Genomic DNA, 20,038 nt, shown 5'->3' with positions numbered 1-20,038 from the left:
TGGCCAGTAGATTGGAGGATGTGAGACTGTTGCAAAGGGCAATGATTGCACACAGTATGTCAGCATGGGGAGTTTCCAAATCAACAGGATGGTGTCAAACAGCAGTGTGGGAGTCAGGCAGCAAATCATAATTCTTTTCGTTATCAGATACATATGCCAGCAATATCCCTTCACAATTCACCACAGCTGTATTCTTAATACCCTTCCTTCATGTTGTTCAACATATTGTACCACAACTCTTGCTTGTTCAAGGGCAATAGGCACTTTATTGAGTGCATTCTGTTTGCTATATAGTAACTGTACATGAATAGGAGATGTACCACAATGGTTATCCAAATTTAACATGACAGATGATGATGAAAATATAAAACTTAATTCACAGACAAGTAGAATTATCAAATAATAATTCTACAATCTACATCATAAAACATAATTATTTCAAATAAAGAAAACCACTGTCTTATACATTATAAGTCAGTACCAGACTTTGTGAACACAAGGGTTTGAAAGGATGGCAATGGCCTTAATTTGGATTATGTCATGTGGTACAACACAGACTCTTCCCAATACAGTGGGACATAATTTCTCTGGGAGAGACAAAGAAATATAACTACAGGGCAAGTCAACTCATGCCACTTGGGCCAGCTGATCAAACAGCAGCACCAGTAGCAGGTCACCTTTTACTAGGAATAGTTTACGGAATGAAGACTTGCCAGGGAGAGGAGAAAATGAGAGAGAGAAAGAGAGCAATAACAAAGCAACATTTTAACAAAAGTATTTAAATCCATAAATTCCACATACTCAATGACAAGAAACTGAGGTACACTTGCCGAAATAAGAGAGACAGAAAAAATACACAATAGTTTAACATGTTAAAGATTTTATTTTTGTTAAATACCATGGGACAGGATTGGTAAGAATGGAGATCTTTCAAATCAACATTTGCCTCACAGGGGGGATGTTTCTGTAGCTAGGGATAAACTTTGCATTTTTAAACTCGTCAGCCTTCAGCAGCAAGGAATGGAGAGGGGAGGGGCATTGTAATTTACAAGGAGGCACCTTTTCTTCAGCACATCTTTCATCACTGGTAAACAAGTGGCATGAGCAACCTGACTATAAAATGAATTTCAAGAGGTAATCCAGCAACAGGTAACAAAATTTAAAAGGATTAAAATAACATTTACAAGACACTTAACATTTCATTCAACTCTTATTAAACCACAGAGAGAACAACTCATTATTTCCAAGGACCTTTATGTAAAACGTTGAGACAGCTGCTATTGATGTATTTGACAATGTACAACTCCAATTATCCAAGAACTGAAAGTAATTTGTGTTCTAACCGTGAGATCATTAAAGGCAAGGCCTGTAAGATGCTGTACACAAACATGGTCACTGTGAGCCATACTACCAATGATATGGCAGATCAACAGAACATTTCAGGCCTCAATAACTCGCATGCTTCCTCTACAAGACGAATTTTCCTAGAAAGAATCCAATGAAAATGGCTGCAATTACAACAAGGAGGGAGGGAAGAGCAGTGGAACCGTTGTCTCTGAGTGTAACACTAGATGTGGAAGACACTGGGTTGCCTGACTGAGCTGCCTTCCTCAGCCTCAGTCCATCATCCTAAAGAGAACAAAATAAGAGAATTACAATTGAAAAATCACAGCAATAATCAACATTTCAAACTGTTATAATTAGTGCAATTAGTGATAATTTAATTTTACCTTAATAGCCATTTAGATGTTAGCACTAAGTTGTGGCCCACTAATTTACAACTGCAACAGCACAGTAACCTTATTTTCATTCTTTTAAAATAAATGTTATACATTTCATTAAAGCCATCCTCCAAACTGGTCAACTACAAACATTAATTGGAAGCTGTGTACTTCTCTATGCAAGAGGCTATCACTGGCCTGTCTGTGCACCAAGTAACCAGGTCTTGAGTACATTTGACATAAATAAAAAATCAGATGTGCTTTTGGCACCATGATTTCAAAAGGCCAGACAGCAGAGATTAAGACTACAGTCCAAAAAAAATTAAACACACGCATATTAGGACAAAGATTTGAATTGTCTAATTATAAAGGCTGATGAGTCATTTATTAGTCAGATCCTTTCCCATATTTTCATTCCTTAAGTTTGTGCAGCAGTGGGGTAACCAAAGGGAATAAGGTGTATCAGTGTAAGCTCAGGGAAAGCACATTCCAATGATACGATTCAGTCCCCTTTTTATCATTAGTTCAAATGGAACACAAACTGAACATGTAGGGATCAGTTAATCTTTGAGGAGTTCCCAAGTTAAAGTTTTCCCATAATGAAAAGGGAAAACTATCAGAATTGAATATTCTAGTCAAAAAAACCTTTTTGACCATGCTATGCATCCAACAAATACCTGTTCATGTTGCATTATATTGTAAGGCTTAGCCCAAGTGCGAGCTACTTTGAATTCTTCGGTAGTAACTAAAAGATTCGATCGGGATTTTAAAAACTCATGGAATGACAAAATTTATTATTTTATTTAAACCTAGATGTGGAAACGGAAAACAATGATTCAAATTAGAAAATTCTGTGTTTCAGCTTAGAACAGTAACAAATGAAGAACAGATCTTAATATGAAGAAAACACCACCCTATTAGTTCATGCGAGGAATATTTATTTCATCCTAAGAGATCTGGATCCATCAGACAGATTTTAGTTGTTGATAAACAGAAGGTAACACATTTGCTGAACTGAAAAGTAGGTAATGCTAACAAAAATTATGAACTTGAACAGAAAAACCATTAGGCCACAACCGTGGGCGGCACGGTGGCACAGTGGTTAGCACTGCTGCCTCACAGCGCCAGAGATCCGGGTTCAATTCCCGCCTCAGGCAACTGACTGTGTGGAGTTTGCACGTTCTCCCCGTGTCTGCGTGGGTTTCCTCCGGGTGCTCCGGTTTCCTCCCACAGTCCAAAGATGTGCAGGTCAGGTGAATTGGCCATGCTAAATTGCCCGTAGTGTTAGGTATAGAGGTAAATGTAAATGTAGGGGTATGGGTGGGTTGCGCTTCGGCGGGGCGGTGTGGACTTGTTGGGCTGAAGGGCCTGTTTCTACACTGTAGGTAATCTAATCTAATCTACTCACCTCTTACAGTGACCAGTCAAGATGAAACCAAACAAAGCATTAATTCAGGATATTTGAATAATTGAGCACTGAATGGAGATGCAATTGTAATGTACTATTTTTATATGCTAAGCTGTATTTTATTTTCTGTATTTCAGAAAATTACAAAAATTACACAAAACACAGAAGCGCAACTTTAACTAAATAGTCAAGCATGCAAATTTAAACAAAAAAATTTTGGTAAGAAACTTGGTAATTTGGAAGTCAAAATAAAGCCCAAATAACAAAAACATAGACTGTCTTGGTACCAAAGGACAGGAAAGAGAAAAGCATAAATCTAATCTTTAGATTAGAAGGGATGAGAACAATTACACCAGAGCTCCACACAGTAAAAAATATATTGGTCCATGCTTTCAGGAAAAAAAAACTAAAGTATTTTCGAGGTAACATTTGTTGTTGCATCAATCTTACCTCACTTTGGATGCAAGTATCAAAATGGCTACTTGGACAGTAAAGGTTTGAAATGAGTGTGATATAGTTCTCAAGAGTATGGAGACAAGAACAAAACAGTATGGGAACCGGTATGAATACTGCAAATTTGGCTGACAACAATCAATGGTTGCAATTTAAAAATATTTGTATTAGAAACTGAGGTAACAGATAATTTTGATATTTTTAAAAGAATTACATAACATGCTAGAAAATGGTGAAATATCACAATGAGAGGAGCTAACCGACACGTATACAACTATACTAAGTCTAAGAGCCAGCTATTTCACACCAGGATACCACTTGGCGAATGAAAGTCTTGAAAGTTTAAAAAAAATACACAATATACCTGATTCAGCAGAAGGTCAGTTTTCAAATCAAGATTAACAGCTGTTGACTTCTTTTGTTTTGGCACAGGTTAGAGAAAATTAGTGACTAGATTTAAATTCTAATCACAATGCTCTACATCATGCCAACAAAACCCAAACAGGAATTCTAGATAACTTTCAGTGAAAAGAATACCGTTGACATTGACATTTAAGGCATAAAAAAAGGACAAAGTTTTCGAATTTTCATGGTAAACAGCAGGGATGCAGATAAATCAAGCCATCCATTAATCCAGATTCCGTTGGTTCAGTAAGGTTTGTTTGAAATCAAAACTTGGAGACAGTGAGATCTGCAGATGCTGGAGATCAGAACTGAGACTGTGTTGCTGGAAAAGCACAGCAGGTCAGGCAACATAAAAGCAGGAAAATCGACGTTTCAGGCCAGAGCCCCTCATCAAGAATCCTGATGAAAGGCTCCGACCTGAAACGTTGATTTTCCTGCTCCTCGGATGCTGCCTGACCTGCTGTGCTTTTCCAGCAACACACACAACAATGAAATCAAAGCTTGTTGAGTGCGGTCTTGGACCTGATGGACATATGAACCCCAAAAGATAATCGAAACTAGGAATTAGGAGATGGAAGGAAACATCTCAATTAGTTCCTAAGGGCACCATAGAATACACTGCCACAGAAGACTATGAAAACTGGGTCACTGAATATATTCAAGTAAAAGACTGATAAATTGAGATATTATTTGTACCAAAGGGTATGGCGAGAAAGCCGGAATATGGCACTGGGAGAGGATCAGGCATAATCAGACTGAATGGCAGAGCAGACTCAAAGGGCCGAACAGCCAATCCCTGCCTCTAGTTTCTGTATTTTTAACAAATATTTTGACATTCAGATTTAAGCAAAGAACTTGCTACTTATATGAAAAAAACGATTGAATGCAAGATCATTCCAAGTCAATAGCTATTAAAAGTTTAAGAACATAAAGTTTAAATTACAAAGTAAATTTCAATCATCCTGGCATTATGCAACATTGCTACTTAACAATTTGCATAGTACAAACATGCCACTCAGCCCAACATACATAACATGAATTAGGCGAAGTAGGTCCTCCTACCCTTTCAGCCAGCTCTGCCATTCCAAATCATAGTTAAAAATCACACAACACCAGGTTGTTGTGGTTCTGTTCGCCGAGCTGGGAATTGGTGGTGTAGACTTGTGTTGTTGTCCCCTGTCTAGGTGACATCCTCAGTGCTTGGGAGCCTCCTGTGAAGCGCTTCTGTGATGTTTCCTTGGCATTTATAGTGATTTGTACCTGCCGCTTCCGGTTATCAGTTCCAGCTGTCCGCTGCAGTGGCCGGTATATTGGGTCCGGTCGATGTGCTTATTGATTGAATCGGTGGATGAGTGCCATGCCTCTAGGAATTCCCTGGCTGTTCTCTGTTTGGCTTGTCCTATAATAGTAGTGTTGTCCCAGTCGAATTCATGTTGCTTGTCATCTGAGTGTGTGGCTACTAAGGATAGCTGGTCATGTCGTTTTGTGGCTAGTTGGTGTTCATGGATACGGACAGTTAGCTGTCTTCCTGTTTGTCCTATGTAGTGTTTTGTGCAGTCCTTGCATGGGATTTTGTACACTACATTGGTTTTGCTCATGTTGGGTATCAGGTCCTTCATCCTGGTGAGTTGTTGTCTGAGTGGTTGTTGGTTTGTGTGCTGCTATGAGTCCAAGTGGTCGCAGTAGTCTGGCTGTCAGTTCAGAAATGTTTTTGATGTATGGTAGTGTGGCTAGTCCTTTGGGTTGTGGCATGTCCTCATTCCGTTGTCTTTCCCTTAGGTATCTGTTGATGAAATTGCAGGGGTATCCGTTTTTGGCGAATAAATTGTATAGGTGTTGTTCTTCTTTTTGCAGTTCTGGTGTACTGCAGTGTGTTGTGGCCCTTTTGAACAGTGTCTTGATGAAACTTCTTTTGTGTGTGTTGGGGTGGTTGCTTTCATAGTTTAGGACTTGGTTATACACCAGGTTATAGTCCAACAGGTTTATTTGGAAGCACCAGCTTTCACAGCACTGCTCCAAATCATGGCTAACCTGTTTGTATTTTGAATTCCACATTCCCATCTATCCCAATAAAACTTGATCTCCTTGCTGTCAAGAATACATCTAGTACCATCTTAAAAAAAATTAAATGATCCCACTTCTACCATTATGAGGCAGAGTTCCAAAATTGCACAACTCTCAAACAAAAACTGTTATTGGTCCTAAAGGGTTGTCTCTAATTTTTGAACAGTACCCCCAAGTTCCAACCAATCTCAAGAATATTTACACTCCGCTCAACATTTCTCACATTATTTCCCCACTTAAATCTAAGTGTGAACAATCTTCTGCCTTGTATGTTGGCTAGCTCGTCTTCAATGAGTTACTTACTCATTGCTTCAACTATCCCAGTGATGGGTTCCACATCATCACCACTTTTTGCGTAAAGAAAATAATTTTGAACTCCATATTAGATTTCTTACATTGACAGCCTTTTGTTATGCTCTTTTGCATGAGTGCAGCCCTGCATCTATTCAAGCAAAATCTTCTGTAATTTACCAAACTTTTATTTAGTCACCCCCAGCCTTTTACAAAAGATTCTAGCCTCTCGAAGCGTTACCTATGTGCATGTTCACACATTTTTGGTACCATCCTTATAAATCTACTCTACACCCGCATGTGTACACTTTTTTCCCCAAAATATGACAATGAGAAACGAACCAAGGTTTTGTTAACTTGCCTACTTTTCAATTCTAATCCTCTAAGTAAAGCCTACTGCATGACCTTGCCAACCTCTGACATAACCTTTAGTGATCGATATATTTAAACTCAAACATTCTTTGTTCTCTATTCCACCTGGACTAGCAGCACCCTCCAAGTAACAGACGACCTCCCTGTTCTTCCGACCAAAATTCACTAACAACACTTCTCAATGCTGAGCTTCATTTCAATTACTTGACCTTTCTGCAAGTTTATTAATGAACTTCTGTCATTTGTTGTAGCCCTTGCTCAAAACTGGCAATGACCACCCATTTCCCAACCTCAATTTACAGTCAGATGCAAATTTAAACTTTGATGCTTTGTTTCCAATATCATTTGAACAGAAATCATCCCAGCACCGATCCTTAAGAATTACCACTTCCCATCCACCTAAATAAACATTTTATTTATTCACATCTGCCACTCGGTCTTGAAGTCAGCTAGCAATATATTTTCAGAAGTTTAAACAAGATTCATACTGGGTTCAAAACACGAACTCAGTTTTTCCTCTATCCACAAATGTTACCAGGATCCACGGGGTTTCTCCAACAGTTTATATTTGTTTCAGATTTTCAGCATCTGTCGTAATTTGCTTTTATCATAGCACTATATTCTGTCACTATTTCTCTGACCTTATTCATCGATCTATTATGCTGTGCTGGAAAAGCACAGCAGGTGAGGCAGCATCCAAGGAGCAGGAGAATCGACATATCGGGCATAGGCCTGATGAAAGGTTCATGCCTGAACGTTGATTCTCCTGTTCTTCAGATGCTGCCTGACCTGCTGTGCTTTTCCAGCACCACACTCTTCGACTCTGATCTCCAGCATCTGCAGTCCTCACTTTCTCCTATTGTACTGTATCTATTTTAGATTATCAAAAACCTTTACAAATCTGGACAAATCACATCTACTGCATCACAATAGTCTCCTTTCCCTGTTATCTCCAAAAAATTCAATAAGGCACTTAAGCAAGATTTTAAAAGCAAGATGCAGAATAAAAGGAATCATAATTTGTCAGATAAGGCTTGCAAACTGGTCAGTAGCATGTATCTCGCAATTGTTAAATTCAGTGTCAAATAAATTTCAAAACATATATTTCAGAAAACATCACAATGTCAGATCAATATAAAGTATTACTGCATCAAAGCAATATTCCACTAAGTTTACTAAGTCCACTAGTTTCACTCCAGATAGAGATTGAAGGTGCATTTCCTACTGTAAAATTGATGATAAAGGTCACGTGTAGAAATGGTACATTTCCAACCACATGTATTCTCATCCTCCTCACACTGAAAGCAATTTGATGGTGGAGTAGCAGATAGCAAATGGGGCTGAGAGAGAATATAGAAAAATTGGAAAGCTGGGTGGAGAAATGGCAGATGGATTTCAATCCAGACAAATGCGAGGTGATGCATTTTGGAAGATCCAATTCAAGAGCGAACTATACAGTAAATGGAAAAGCCCTGGGGGAAATTGATGTACAAAGAGATCTGGGTGCTCAGGTCCATTGTTCCCTGAAGGTAGCAACACAGGTCAGTAAAGTGGTCAAGGAGGCAAAGGGCATGCTTTCCTTCAATGGACGGGGTATTGAGTACAAGAGTTGGCAGGTCACGTTACAGATGCATAACACTTCGGTTCAGCCACATTTGGAATGATGCGCACAGTTCTGGTCGCCACAAAAAGGATGCTGTGGAGAGGATGCAGACGAGGTTCACTAGGATGGTGCCTTGTATGGAGGGTGCTAGCTAGGAGGAGAGTTTCAGTAGACTTGGACTATTTTCATTGCAAAGACAGAGCTTGATGGGGGACCTGATTGAGGGCTACAAAATCATGATAGGTGTAGACAGGGTGGATAGCAAGAAGCAACCCCCCCTCCCCCCAACCACCACAGAAAGGAGGACTAAATTATTAGGAGTTACGAGTTCAAAGGGGGGGAAAAGTTTAGGGGATATATGCATAGAAAGTTCTTCACACAGAGGCTGGTGGGTGCCTGGATCGCGTTGCCAGAGGAGGTGGGAGGGGTGAGAACGATAGAGTCATTTAAGATTTATTTAGACAGATACATAAATGGGCAGGGAGCAAAGGGATACAGAACCTTAGAAAATAGGCGGCAGGTTTAGATAGAGGATCTGAACCAGTGCAGGCTTGGAGAGCCGAAGAGCCTGTTCCTGTGCTGGAATTTTCTTTGTTGTTTTCAAGCTTATTAAATCAGAGGGGCTTTACCTGTGCTTTGTTTTAAAAGTGGACAGAATCCCATGTCACAGCTTAGCTTAATATGAATATCAATGCCAATCTCTGCTGTAATGACATCAAATAGCTTCATTCACTTACTTTGTGAAAAAAATGGTTTGTTCCTTGATTTGATATGTCTTTTACATTTTTTTTTCACTGAATGGATTTCAAATGTTTGTTAAAATGCTCGTATTGATTAACACATGACTCCCTCCTTCTCTAGTGTCAACTATAAACATATGAATGAAATACTGCAAAAGAAAACTTGCAAAGAAAGCACATCAAAGTACTTGGTTTCACACAAATGAATTGACAGATCAATTTTTTCTTCCCCAAATTGCAGTGTCTGATCCAACATAAATCTACATTTCTCACCCTGCTGCACGGCAAAGGCGCTTTTAGATGCACAGATACAAGCACATTTCCAAGAAAACATAAGCAGTTAAATCTATGTATATCTAAGGGGACCCAATTAACGCTGTAGTGAAAATTTTATCATTTATTGACTATCACAATGCTTCATGTTACCAGCTTTATCTCTAAGACCATTTTCCTACAACAGTATACACAGCTCAATGACTAACTTTCTGTATTGCAAGTCTAAACTAAATCAATTATAGCAAGTGCATGCTGTTAATCCTATGCTTACAGAATATCAAAATAATCAGGTAAACTCTGCTAAACCGGATCATAAAAATGTAAAATATAGCAGTTGAATTTGTTGACCGACATTAGGTTGCAACAAAAATGTTAACCATTGGCAGTGCAAATGAAAAGGAAACCGCAAGAATACCTGCTCCTGACATTACTCAATAACTTCTGAAAGTGCACGCTTGGACCTAAATTGACAAAAAAAATTTGAGCTCAGCTGAAAGGAATCCCATTCTAATAAACCTGCAGGCACTCAATCAAGGCTCGTGAATATTTGTTTCACTGAAGTGCTGGAGCATGACTATAAAGTCAAAGCCATGACAAGGAGAATGCACAGCATCTCAGAAAAAAAACAAAGCTCATTATTAAGCAGAATTAGAATAGCCCTCTAACGTTAACCCAATTCTGTATTATAATGCATATTGTGTATAGTCTTCACGAAATAATATTTCTATACTTTGTTTGAGGGTATATTCATGATGAATCAACAAATTAACATGCTGGTGCAATGTGACAGTAGAAGACAAGCTCACACTTGTAATTGCGTGGCATACTACGTTGGTATATCAACTTACTCAACCGGCTTTGTACACGTCCTAATAATATACCCAAGTTCCATAATCACCTAGATCAGCCGATTACACTGATTCTTGGGGTAGGAGAGGAAAGTGCATGCATTACAATCATGCACCCTTCAGCTAACGAATCTTGTGGAGCAATGGAAGCAAATGATCTATTTGTCAGACGAATATGCACCGGAAATGTAAAACACAACAGGAAACAAAAGCAAGTGACGAAACTGAATTTTTAAAGGGAACATTACTCCATTCTGTATATAGAGAAGAAGCCACTCTTTGATCAATCTGAAATGGGGTACATTAGCACGATGCAGAAGGAATCCTTTCCCTTTCAACCTCCGAACACCTCATACATTGCACCAGTTCGAATGGTTCCAGTATTTGGTATTAACTGCTCAGATTAAGAGCAACATCCTTCTGCCAACATATCTTGACATACCTCCAGGAATGAATGTGTTATACCATGCAAAGCTTTTTGTATGGTTCATAAAAGCTTACTTTCAGTTGTCGATTCTCATCTGTCATTTTTGCCAACTCAACTTGAAGCCTCTTGCATTCTTCAACTAGTTTCCGCACTTCAGTGTCATCCATTGAAATACTGGCAGATTTTGGCATTGCCGGTCCATCAGATTTAGGTGCATTCGTTACTGTAGCAGCTTTATTCACTTCAATATCATTCTGCAAACATTTTTAAAAGGGAGTATTATTTATACTTAAAAGTATTTTTAAAAACTTGTTTAGACATAAATGAAGTACAGCAGTGTAAAGCATAACAAATATCTTAAAACAATACTCCAGACATTTACAAGAAATAGAGAACATGGGCGTAGGCTGATCGACCCTTTTAGCTGCTCTGCCATTCAATATGATCATAGCTGATCAGCCAACTCAATATCCTCTTCCCGCTTTCTCCCCATAATCTTGGATATCTATTGCCCTACGCACTATATTTAACCTCACTGAAAACATTAAATGTTTCAGCCTCACTTGCTTTTGTAGCAGAGAATTCCACAGGTTCTCCTCATCTCAGTCCTAAGTGGCGTACTCCTTTATCCTTAAACTCTGACCCTGCTTTTTGGACCACCTGGTCATCAGGAACATCCTTCCTACATTCATCTTGTTTAGTCCTGTTACAATTTTATAGATTTCTAAGATATCCTACCTCTCTGACATCTTCTAAACTCTACTGTAAATAGCCCTAACCAATCTAGTCTCTCTTCATTTGCCAGTCCTCCTGTACCAAGAATCAGCCTGACCCCTTACATAAGGAAACCAAAACTGCACACAGTACTCAAGGTGCAGTCTCACCAAGGTCCTGTACAATTGCAACAAGACATACCTACATCTATACTCCAATAATCTTGCTATAAAGGCCAACATATTATTTGTTTTGTTCAAGAGGCACTACACTCGTATGCTTACTTTCAATAACTAATGTACAAGGATACCCAGGAGAAAGTGAGGACTGGAGATGCTGGAGATCAGAGTCAAAAAGTGTGGCAGTGGAACAGCACAGCCAGTCAGGCAGCATCCGAGAAGCAGGACAGTTGACATTTTGAGCATAAGCTCTTCATACAACAATACCCAATCTCGTAGCACCTCTCCTTTTACAATCTATCGTAATTTAGATAACCCATGTTCATGTTTTTACAAAAATGGATAACCTTACATTTATCCATATTACATTTCATTTGCCATGCATTTGCCCACTTGTCCAAATCACATCAAAGCATCTCTGCATCCTCCCACCCAGCTTTGTGTTGGCTGCAAACTGCCTCAGCTAAATCATTAACATATATTGCAAATATCAGGGTCTGGAACTGATCCCTGCAGTACCGTACTAGTCACTGCTTGCGATTTGAAAATGACTACCTGCCAATCAGCTCTCTATCCATGTCAGTCTGGAAACCCCAGTCCCATGCACTTTAATTTTACATGTTAATCTATCTGAAGGCCTTCAGTAAGGTCTAAAAAAGTCCACATCCGCTGTCTCCCCCTTTCCAACTCTACTACCAACACCTTTAAAAAATTCGAGTAGATTTGTCAAATAGGACTTCCCTTTCATAAACCTTTGTCGACTATCTGATCATTTCACTGTTTTCTCAGTGCTCTATTCCTAAACATTTTATCATGGACTGCAGCATTTTCCCCACAACCAATGTCAAGCTATCCAGTCTATAATTTCCTGTTTTCTCTACACCTTTTTATTTCCAGTAGTATCAGAGTCATACAGCATGTTTGGTCCAACCAGTCCATGCAGAATACAATCCCAAAGTAAACTAGTCCAACCTGCCTATTCTTGGCTCATATCCCTCCAAGCCCTTCCTATTCATGTATCTATCCAAATGTCTTTTAAATGTTATAATCGTACCCGCACGCGGCACTTCCTCAGGAAGTTCATTCCACAAGCGAACCACCCTCTGTATAAAAAATTTGCCCTTTGTATATTTTTTAAAATCCCTCTTCTCTGACTAAAAATATGCCTACTAGTCTTGAAATCTTCCTAGAGATAATGGTAGGTGTCTTTTCCCTTATCTATACTTCTCATTATTTTATGAACTTCTATAAGGTTGCCTCTAAAACTCCTATGCTCCACTGAAAAATGTCCTAGCTTATCCTGCCTTTCTTTATAACTCAAACCTTCCATACCCAGCAACATCCTAGTAAATCTCTTCTGAACCCTCTCCAGCTTGATAATATGCAACCTAAAACTGGACAACCAGAAGTGCACACAATATTCCAGAACAGGCCTCACCAATGTCCTTTACAACCTCAACCTGACTTCCCAACTCCTATGCTCTAAGGACTGAGCAATAAAGGCAAACATGTCATACACCCTTTTAACCACCCTGTCTATATGTGACACAAACTTCAAAGAATTATGTACCTGCACCCCAAGTTCCCTCCGTTCTATCACACTATAGCTTTCTTTGTTGATAAATACTTTGCATTTATCCTTATTGAACACCATCTGCCATTTTTCAGCCCATTGACCCATTTAATCAAGATCCCTTTGTAATCTTAGCAGACCTTCTCCACTGTCTACTATGCCACCAATATCCACAAACTTACTAACCATAACTTCTCTATTCTCATCCAAATCATTTATATAAATGACAAACAACAGAGAACCCAGAACCAAACACCAGTCTCTAGACCAAAAAGCAACCCTCCAACATTACTGTCTCAAGCCGTTAAGCCAATTATGCATCCAATAGCAAGCTCACCCTGAATTCCTGATGAAGGGCTTTTGCCCGAAACGTCGATTTTCCTGCTTCTCAGATGCTGCCTGACCTGCTGTCCTTTTCCAGCACCACTCTAACCCTAACTTTACTAATTGGTCCACCATATGGAACCTTGTCAAAGGCTTGAGATTAGATTGCCTACCCTCCAATTCACACAAACTGTTCTAGAGTCCAAATAATTTTAAAAGATAGCCATTGCATCCAACTATTTCTGGGGTCACTTCATTAACTACTCTAAAATGACTCAGGATTGTGCATATTTAATTTAGTCCCATCAACCTCTCAATCAGTATTTCCCCACTAATACTGGTATTCTTCTGTTTCTTCCTCTCATTAGACCCTGTATTTCTCATTAAAGATTGTTTGTATCCTCATTTGTGAAGACAGAACTAAAGTATGTACTTAATTTGTCTGCCATCTCTTTGCTCCCCATTGTTACTTATCCTGTTTCTTGTTGTAAGGAACCTACAATTTTCTTCAGTAACCTTCACTTCACATATGTACAATAGCTTTTACAATCAATTTTTATGCTCCCCTCTAACCTGCTCAAGTACTCTATTTTCCTCCTCTTAGTCAATCCCTGCGTCTTCCTTTGCCGAAATCTAAAAACTGTTCCAATCCTCAGATTTTTTTTTGTAACTAATATCCCTCGTCTGGATCTAACCCTCTCTAATTTCTCTTGTTGGTAATTCTAAGGCCAACTTTCCCATTTTATTTTGTGCCAGACATCAATGAACAATTGGTGCAGTTCCTACACGCACTTTAAATGCCTATCTACCCATCATCCCTTTAACTAACATTCCTCAATCATAACCAACTCAACCCTCACACCACTTTGGTTTCCATTATTTAGATTCAGGACCCTAGTCTAAGAATCAACACTGTCATCCTCCATCTTAATGAAGAATTCATTACTTCATTGCACTGTTGCAAGATACTCTTCCTAGAACCTATAGATCAACTATTTTAACATGAACCCCAGTGTACAGAGTAGGCACTTTAAATATTTAGAGGTAAAAACAATGACTGCAGATGCTGAAAACCAGATTCTGGATCAGTGGTGCTGGAAGAGCACAGCAATTCAGGCAGCATCCGACGTGCAGCAAAATCGACGTTTCGGGCAAAAGCCCTTCATCAGGAAATTTCCTGATGAAGGGCTTTTGCCGAAACGTCGATTTTGCTGCTCGTTGGATGCTGCCTGAATTGCTGTGCTCTTCCAGCACCACTGATCCAGAACTTTAAATATTTTGACTATTTTGGCTCACACATTACAACTTAAAGAAAAACCTATTCCCAAAAATCAATATTGTATTTACAGCTCATACACATGCCCTCCCATATCAAATTGACTTAGCTATAGTTATTTAATTAACTTTGAATTTTTTTCATCACTGCAATATTTAAATAGTGATTAAAATAAATTGACTGCTACATCTTTCTCAGCCAGCATACTATGAATTATTTTAGTTTTTTATTAAGAGGAATATAGCAATGTTTGGAAATACCAAATAATTATTAAATATTTGGATTATAAATATTCCCTAGTTATTACTTAAAACCGTAAGAGTAGAATTGTCAAACAAGACATTGCACCTCTAAATGCTGTTTAACATTTTCTGCTGAACATTGTTCAACTGTAAATGTGCAGGTTCAAATAATAAAATAGAAATTTCACATTGAATATATATTATTTAATTTTATTTAACCCATTATTTATACATACCTACAGGCCTATGATTCAGAATTTGTAAAACCCTATCACCTTCTGCAAAAATGTCAAAAATATATGCAACCAGAAGAACAGTGGACTCCTCTTATTGTCTTTGCCAATTTTTAAAACTGTCAATTCAATGTTTGTCACACCAGTCAGATGAGTGCTCACTGCTCCCTTAAAATGGGAGAAGAAAATAATATGCCTTTTATACTGCAGCAGCAGCCATCTGAGAAAAGGCCGTCTCATTTTAATTAGATTGCAGAATGATTAAACTCGAATTGTTTCCTCCAAAGAAACTACATACAGAGCGAGCATCATTTTACCCTCATTAGTCGCAAACGTGACAACAGGAATCCACTGTACGATTCTTGCTGCAATACTTGCATTAATCCTAAACTGAACTAGTTGCTAACTAGAACAGACCTGGACCTTTTGTACTCTGGTGTCACTGGCTGGGGCAGATACAAATCCCTGCAGGTCACTTCTATGACTACCACTGATTGGAGTCTGACGAATGCCACCACGGATTGGAGTGTGAAACCTGAGACCATTTCCTGATGTGGGTACAGCACGTGGAGGCAGTCGGCCACTGTCATAATAGTGCACAAAGCTATGCAGATCCATCTTTGCTGTACCTAACGGGGTGTCTAAACCACTGTCTAATGGGTCGCATTCTACAATCTCGTTCTGCTATATAGAAAACAAAAACTTCAGGTAGATACATGCAATAATAACTAGCTTCTCTTACGACTCTTATAAGCAGAGCTTGCATTTCTTTCTTTGCGAGGCCTTTTAGTATATCAGATGAATTGCACACTCCTCTGCTGGTCTTGATTCAAATAATCCAATAAGTTGACATAAGTTTTGTCCACTGTTACCAATGGCATATTTACAGAAGGGGAGGGAAAATATTTTAAACAAATATAAACAATCACATTTGCCCAATATAATAAAATGCATGCCCTTCTTATAAGCCAAGTTATTCATTAATCTTGAAAGCTTCATATCTGCACTCGTTGAATCAATTATATAAAAGTTTTTGTTTTAGTAATGTCATCAGGATTTCAAATAAAGCACAATGGTGATCAAATGAAAGTTTAATGTAGTGCCCATTTAAAGTGGTATAAAATCAAAAGGTACCACGATTATCTTTTCGCTCTCCCACATTTGGGATTCCAACTTGCACTAAGATAAACCGAGAAACAATACTGGATTAATATCTAGTATATGAGGTAATAGACTCAATCTTCAATTTAGTATGCTTGCATGCGCTAGCAGCAATTCTGTTAAATAAATCATAGGAAACACCTGCTTTACCTCAAAGTAATCTGAAAAAACTAGTACTAGTACATAAGACATGAGTATATCAGCTAATTTATGATAGCACAGGAAATAATGGAATTAATAATGATTAGAAAATGTGGCCCTTCGCTGTTTGAGATCTATTCTTTATCAACAAAAGTCTGGTACAAAAATGTTAAAGTCTGCAAAATTTGTATTACTAATTATTTCCGAATCAAATATTTTAAGGGTATACAATAACAACAGTAATTCAAAGCAATACACATCAAAAAGTGAACACTTTGAAAAATTGAATATTTCTTTAAAGTAGTTGACTGGACACATTAATAACTGGTAGAACAGTAGAAAATAACTCAAGAAGGATTTCGATCACATTTGCATGTTTTATCAATTCAAAGGAATAAAGAAGTTAAGTCCTAACTTTGAATAGTCACTTCAGCTTCAAACCAGGCAATAGAAATGTGCAGGATATTCCCAACCAGACATTTTGGAACCAATGCTACTTTAATACAAAAAAAAACAAGAACAGGAAATGCAACAGTTGAAAAATTAACTAGATTTTAAAATACACTATGCACATGCAACATGCAAAGAAATATGCACATTCAATAATTAAACAATTTCTCAAAAGCAACATTTTCAGATTATTCAGGGAGCAAAAGCAAAACATGATCTGGAGTTATTTACATTTGTGTTAAACAAAATACTAGAGGGCATAGGTTTAAATTGAAAGGGGGAAAGTTTAAAGGAAATGTGCAAGGCAACGTTGTTTTACACAGATATTGTCAGGTGCCTGGAATAGGTTGCCAGGGGAGGTGGTAGAAACAAATACAATGTCTAAGAGACTGTTAGATAGAAACATGAACAGGCAGGGAATGGAGGGATATGGACCATGTGTGAACACAAGGATTTAGTTCAGAATAGTATAGACCACGGTGGGCTAATGGAACTAGCTCCTGTGCAATACTGTTTGATGTTCTTTGTAAAGCAACTAGAACTCGACAGTCACATGTTTTGTGCTGTGCAATCAGATAGCAATAAATGTACAAGGATAAAAATTTACATCAATTCAACATGGAAAATAAATGAAAAGTAATCTTGCAAAATCAAGTGAAAATAGATTTTGACTCTCAAATTTCTTCTTACCGATTTCTCATTCTCTGCAGGCAACTCAAAGACACATCTGAGTTTAGAATCCATAAGATCTTCAGGTTTTGCATCTTTCCACTAAAGAAAACAAATAAGTCTATGTAAATAATACTTGGGCACAGGCATCATCATGTGAAATGTATTACCACAGATTGTATAACTGAAAGGGAGGGTCTCTGACCAAACTATTTAACAGTGCACTCCCAAGACCACTTGGCGTATATCCTAATGGTGTTTCAATAGTGTATTTCATGAGCTTTTAATTAAAAAAAGGGCAACTCTAAAGTGGAAATTTGCCAAAGATCTGAAGAATCTCACCCCAAAATTACTACATTGAATGTAAAATGGCAGACTTACAGGTGAATTAAAAATTTTAAGTTTTTAATTAAAAAATAAAAGATGCCTCATTCTTTCCATTTCAACTTCAGAAGTAGGGCGTTTTGCTGATGACTGCCCAATATTCAGTACCATTCATGACTCCTTTCCTAATGAAGCAGTCCATTTCCAAATGCAGCAAAGCTTGAACATTCAGGATAGACTGATGGTAAGTAACATGCACCTCAGACAAGCACGAGGAAGTGACCATCCCCAACAAGGGGAATGTTCTAACAGTAAAACCACAATAAAATGCCCCACCAACAACACCCTGGGGTTTACCACTAACCAGAAACAAATACAGCCACAGGGGAAAGTCAGAGGCTGAGAATACAGCAGGAAGTAACTCATTACCAGACTCATCAAAGTCTGACAATCATCAACATAGTACAAGTCAAGAGCATGACAGAGTACTTGTCAGGATGAGTGCAGCTCCAATAACACAAACAGCTCAATATCATCCAGGAGTAAAAGCACCCCATTCACCATCTTAAAATATTCATTCCTTCCATCCACTATAATAGTATCAACAAAATGCACTGCAGTGATGTGTAAAGGCTGCTTTGATAGCAGTTTCCAAATCAGTGACCTCTACTATCTGGAAAAACAAGGGCAGTTGGCACTGAAAGCACCACCACTTCCAAGTAACTCTCAAACTTTGATCATCCTGTTCTGGAAATGTATCAGTCCTTCACTGTTGCTCATGAAAATCCTTAACCACCTTATGTTGTGGAGTTGATTTTGGACACCAGGTTATAATCCAACAGTTTTATTTGAAATCACAAGCTCTCAGAGTTCCGCCTCTTTGTCAAGTGAAGAATTCAAAATCTCATGATTTTAAAGAAACCTGTTGGACAATAACCCTCCTTATCTAACAGTACAGTTGATGAGCCTAAACTGCAAAGATTACAGCAGGTCAAGGTGACTCACCAACACCTTCTCAAGGGCAATTAAGGAATGAACAATAAATGATGGTACAGGCCGCGCTCACATCTCAAAAATGAGTCAACTAAGGCCTGCTGTGTTTTTATTCACCATTATAGAGTCATAGAGACATACAGCACGAAAACAGATCCTTCGGTCCAACCCGTTCATGCCGACCAGTTATCCCAACCCAATCTGATCCCACCTGCCAGCACTTAGCCCATATCTCTCCAAACCCTTCCTATTCACATACCCATCCAAACGCCTTTTAAATGTTGTAATTGTACCAGCCTCCACCACTTCCTCTGGCAGCTCATTCCGTACACATACCACCCTCTGTGTGAAAACGTTGTCCCGTAGGTCTCTTTTATATCTTTCCACTCTCACCCTAAATCTATGCCCTCTAGTTCTGGACTCCCCCCAAACCAGGGAAAAGACTTTGTCTATTTATTCTATTCATGCCACTCATAATTTTGTAAACCTCTATAACGTCACCCCTCAGCCTCCGACGCTGCAGGGAAAACAGTCCCAGCCTGTTCAGCTTCTCCTTACAGCTCAAATCCTCCAACCCTGGCAACATACTTGTAAATCTTTTCTGAACCCTTTCAAGTTTCACAACATCTTTCCGATAGGAAGACGACCAGAACTGCATGCAATATTCCAACAGTGGCCTAACCAATGTCTTGTACAGCCACAACATGACCTCCCAACTCCTGTACTCAATACTCTGACCAATAAAGGAAAGCATACCAAACACCTTCTTCACTATCCTATCTACCTGCGACTCTACTTTCAAGGAGCTATGAACCTGCTCTCCAAGGTCTCTTTGTTCAGCAACACTTCCTAGGACCTTAACATTAAGTGCACTGCTAAGATTTGCTTTCCCAAAATTAAGCACCTCACATTTATCTGAATTAAACTCCACCTGCCACTTCTCAGCCCATTGGCCCATCTGATAAAGATCCTGTTGTAATCTGAGGTAACCCTCTTCGCTGTCCACTACACCTCCAATTTTGGTATCATCTGCAAACTTACTAACGCTACCTCTTATGCTCACCTCCAAATCATTTATATAAAATGATGAAAAGTAGAGGACCCAGCACCGATCCTTGTGGCATTCTACTGGTCACAGGCCTCCAGTCTGA

At 38.7% G+C, this 20,038-nt stretch overlaps 1 protein-coding gene across 2 annotated transcripts in view; it reads right to left on the bottom strand.

The window, feature by feature from the left end:
- Window positions 1-859: 859 nt before the first annotated feature.
- LOC122548868 (vesicle-associated membrane protein-associated protein A) overlaps window positions 860-20,038 on the bottom strand; it is an 82,264-nt gene continuing 63,085 nt past the window's right edge. Inside the window, exons 4-7 of one of the 2 annotated variants that reach the window (XM_043687757.2) lie at window positions 17,592-17,672; window positions 10,683-10,862; window positions 9,749-9,794; window positions 1,522-1,629 (exon numbers count right to left, since the gene is read on the bottom strand). In XM_043687757.2, coding sequence (XP_043543692.1) covers window positions 9,765-9,794; window positions 10,683-10,862; window positions 17,592-17,672 — 291 coding nt within the window. In that variant the 3' untranslated portion in view covers window positions 1,522-1,629; window positions 9,749-9,764. Of the gene's footprint in view, window positions 1,630-9,748; window positions 9,795-10,682; window positions 10,863-17,591; window positions 17,673-20,038 lie in introns of both variants that reach the window. The other variant, XM_043687756.2, reaches the window with a different exon arrangement.

Source organism: Chiloscyllium plagiosum, unplaced genomic scaffold (genome assembly GCF_037043375.1).
Source record: "Chiloscyllium plagiosum isolate Xiang-an unplaced genomic scaffold, Cpla_swu_hap1 HiC_scaffold_4, whole genome shotgun sequence".
Classification (NCBI taxonomy): domain Eukaryota; kingdom Metazoa; phylum Chordata; class Chondrichthyes; order Orectolobiformes; family Hemiscylliidae; genus Chiloscyllium; species Chiloscyllium plagiosum.
The sequence above is the reverse complement of the archived record's forward strand: the minus strand, read 5'-3'. Positions and strand labels throughout refer to the sequence as shown.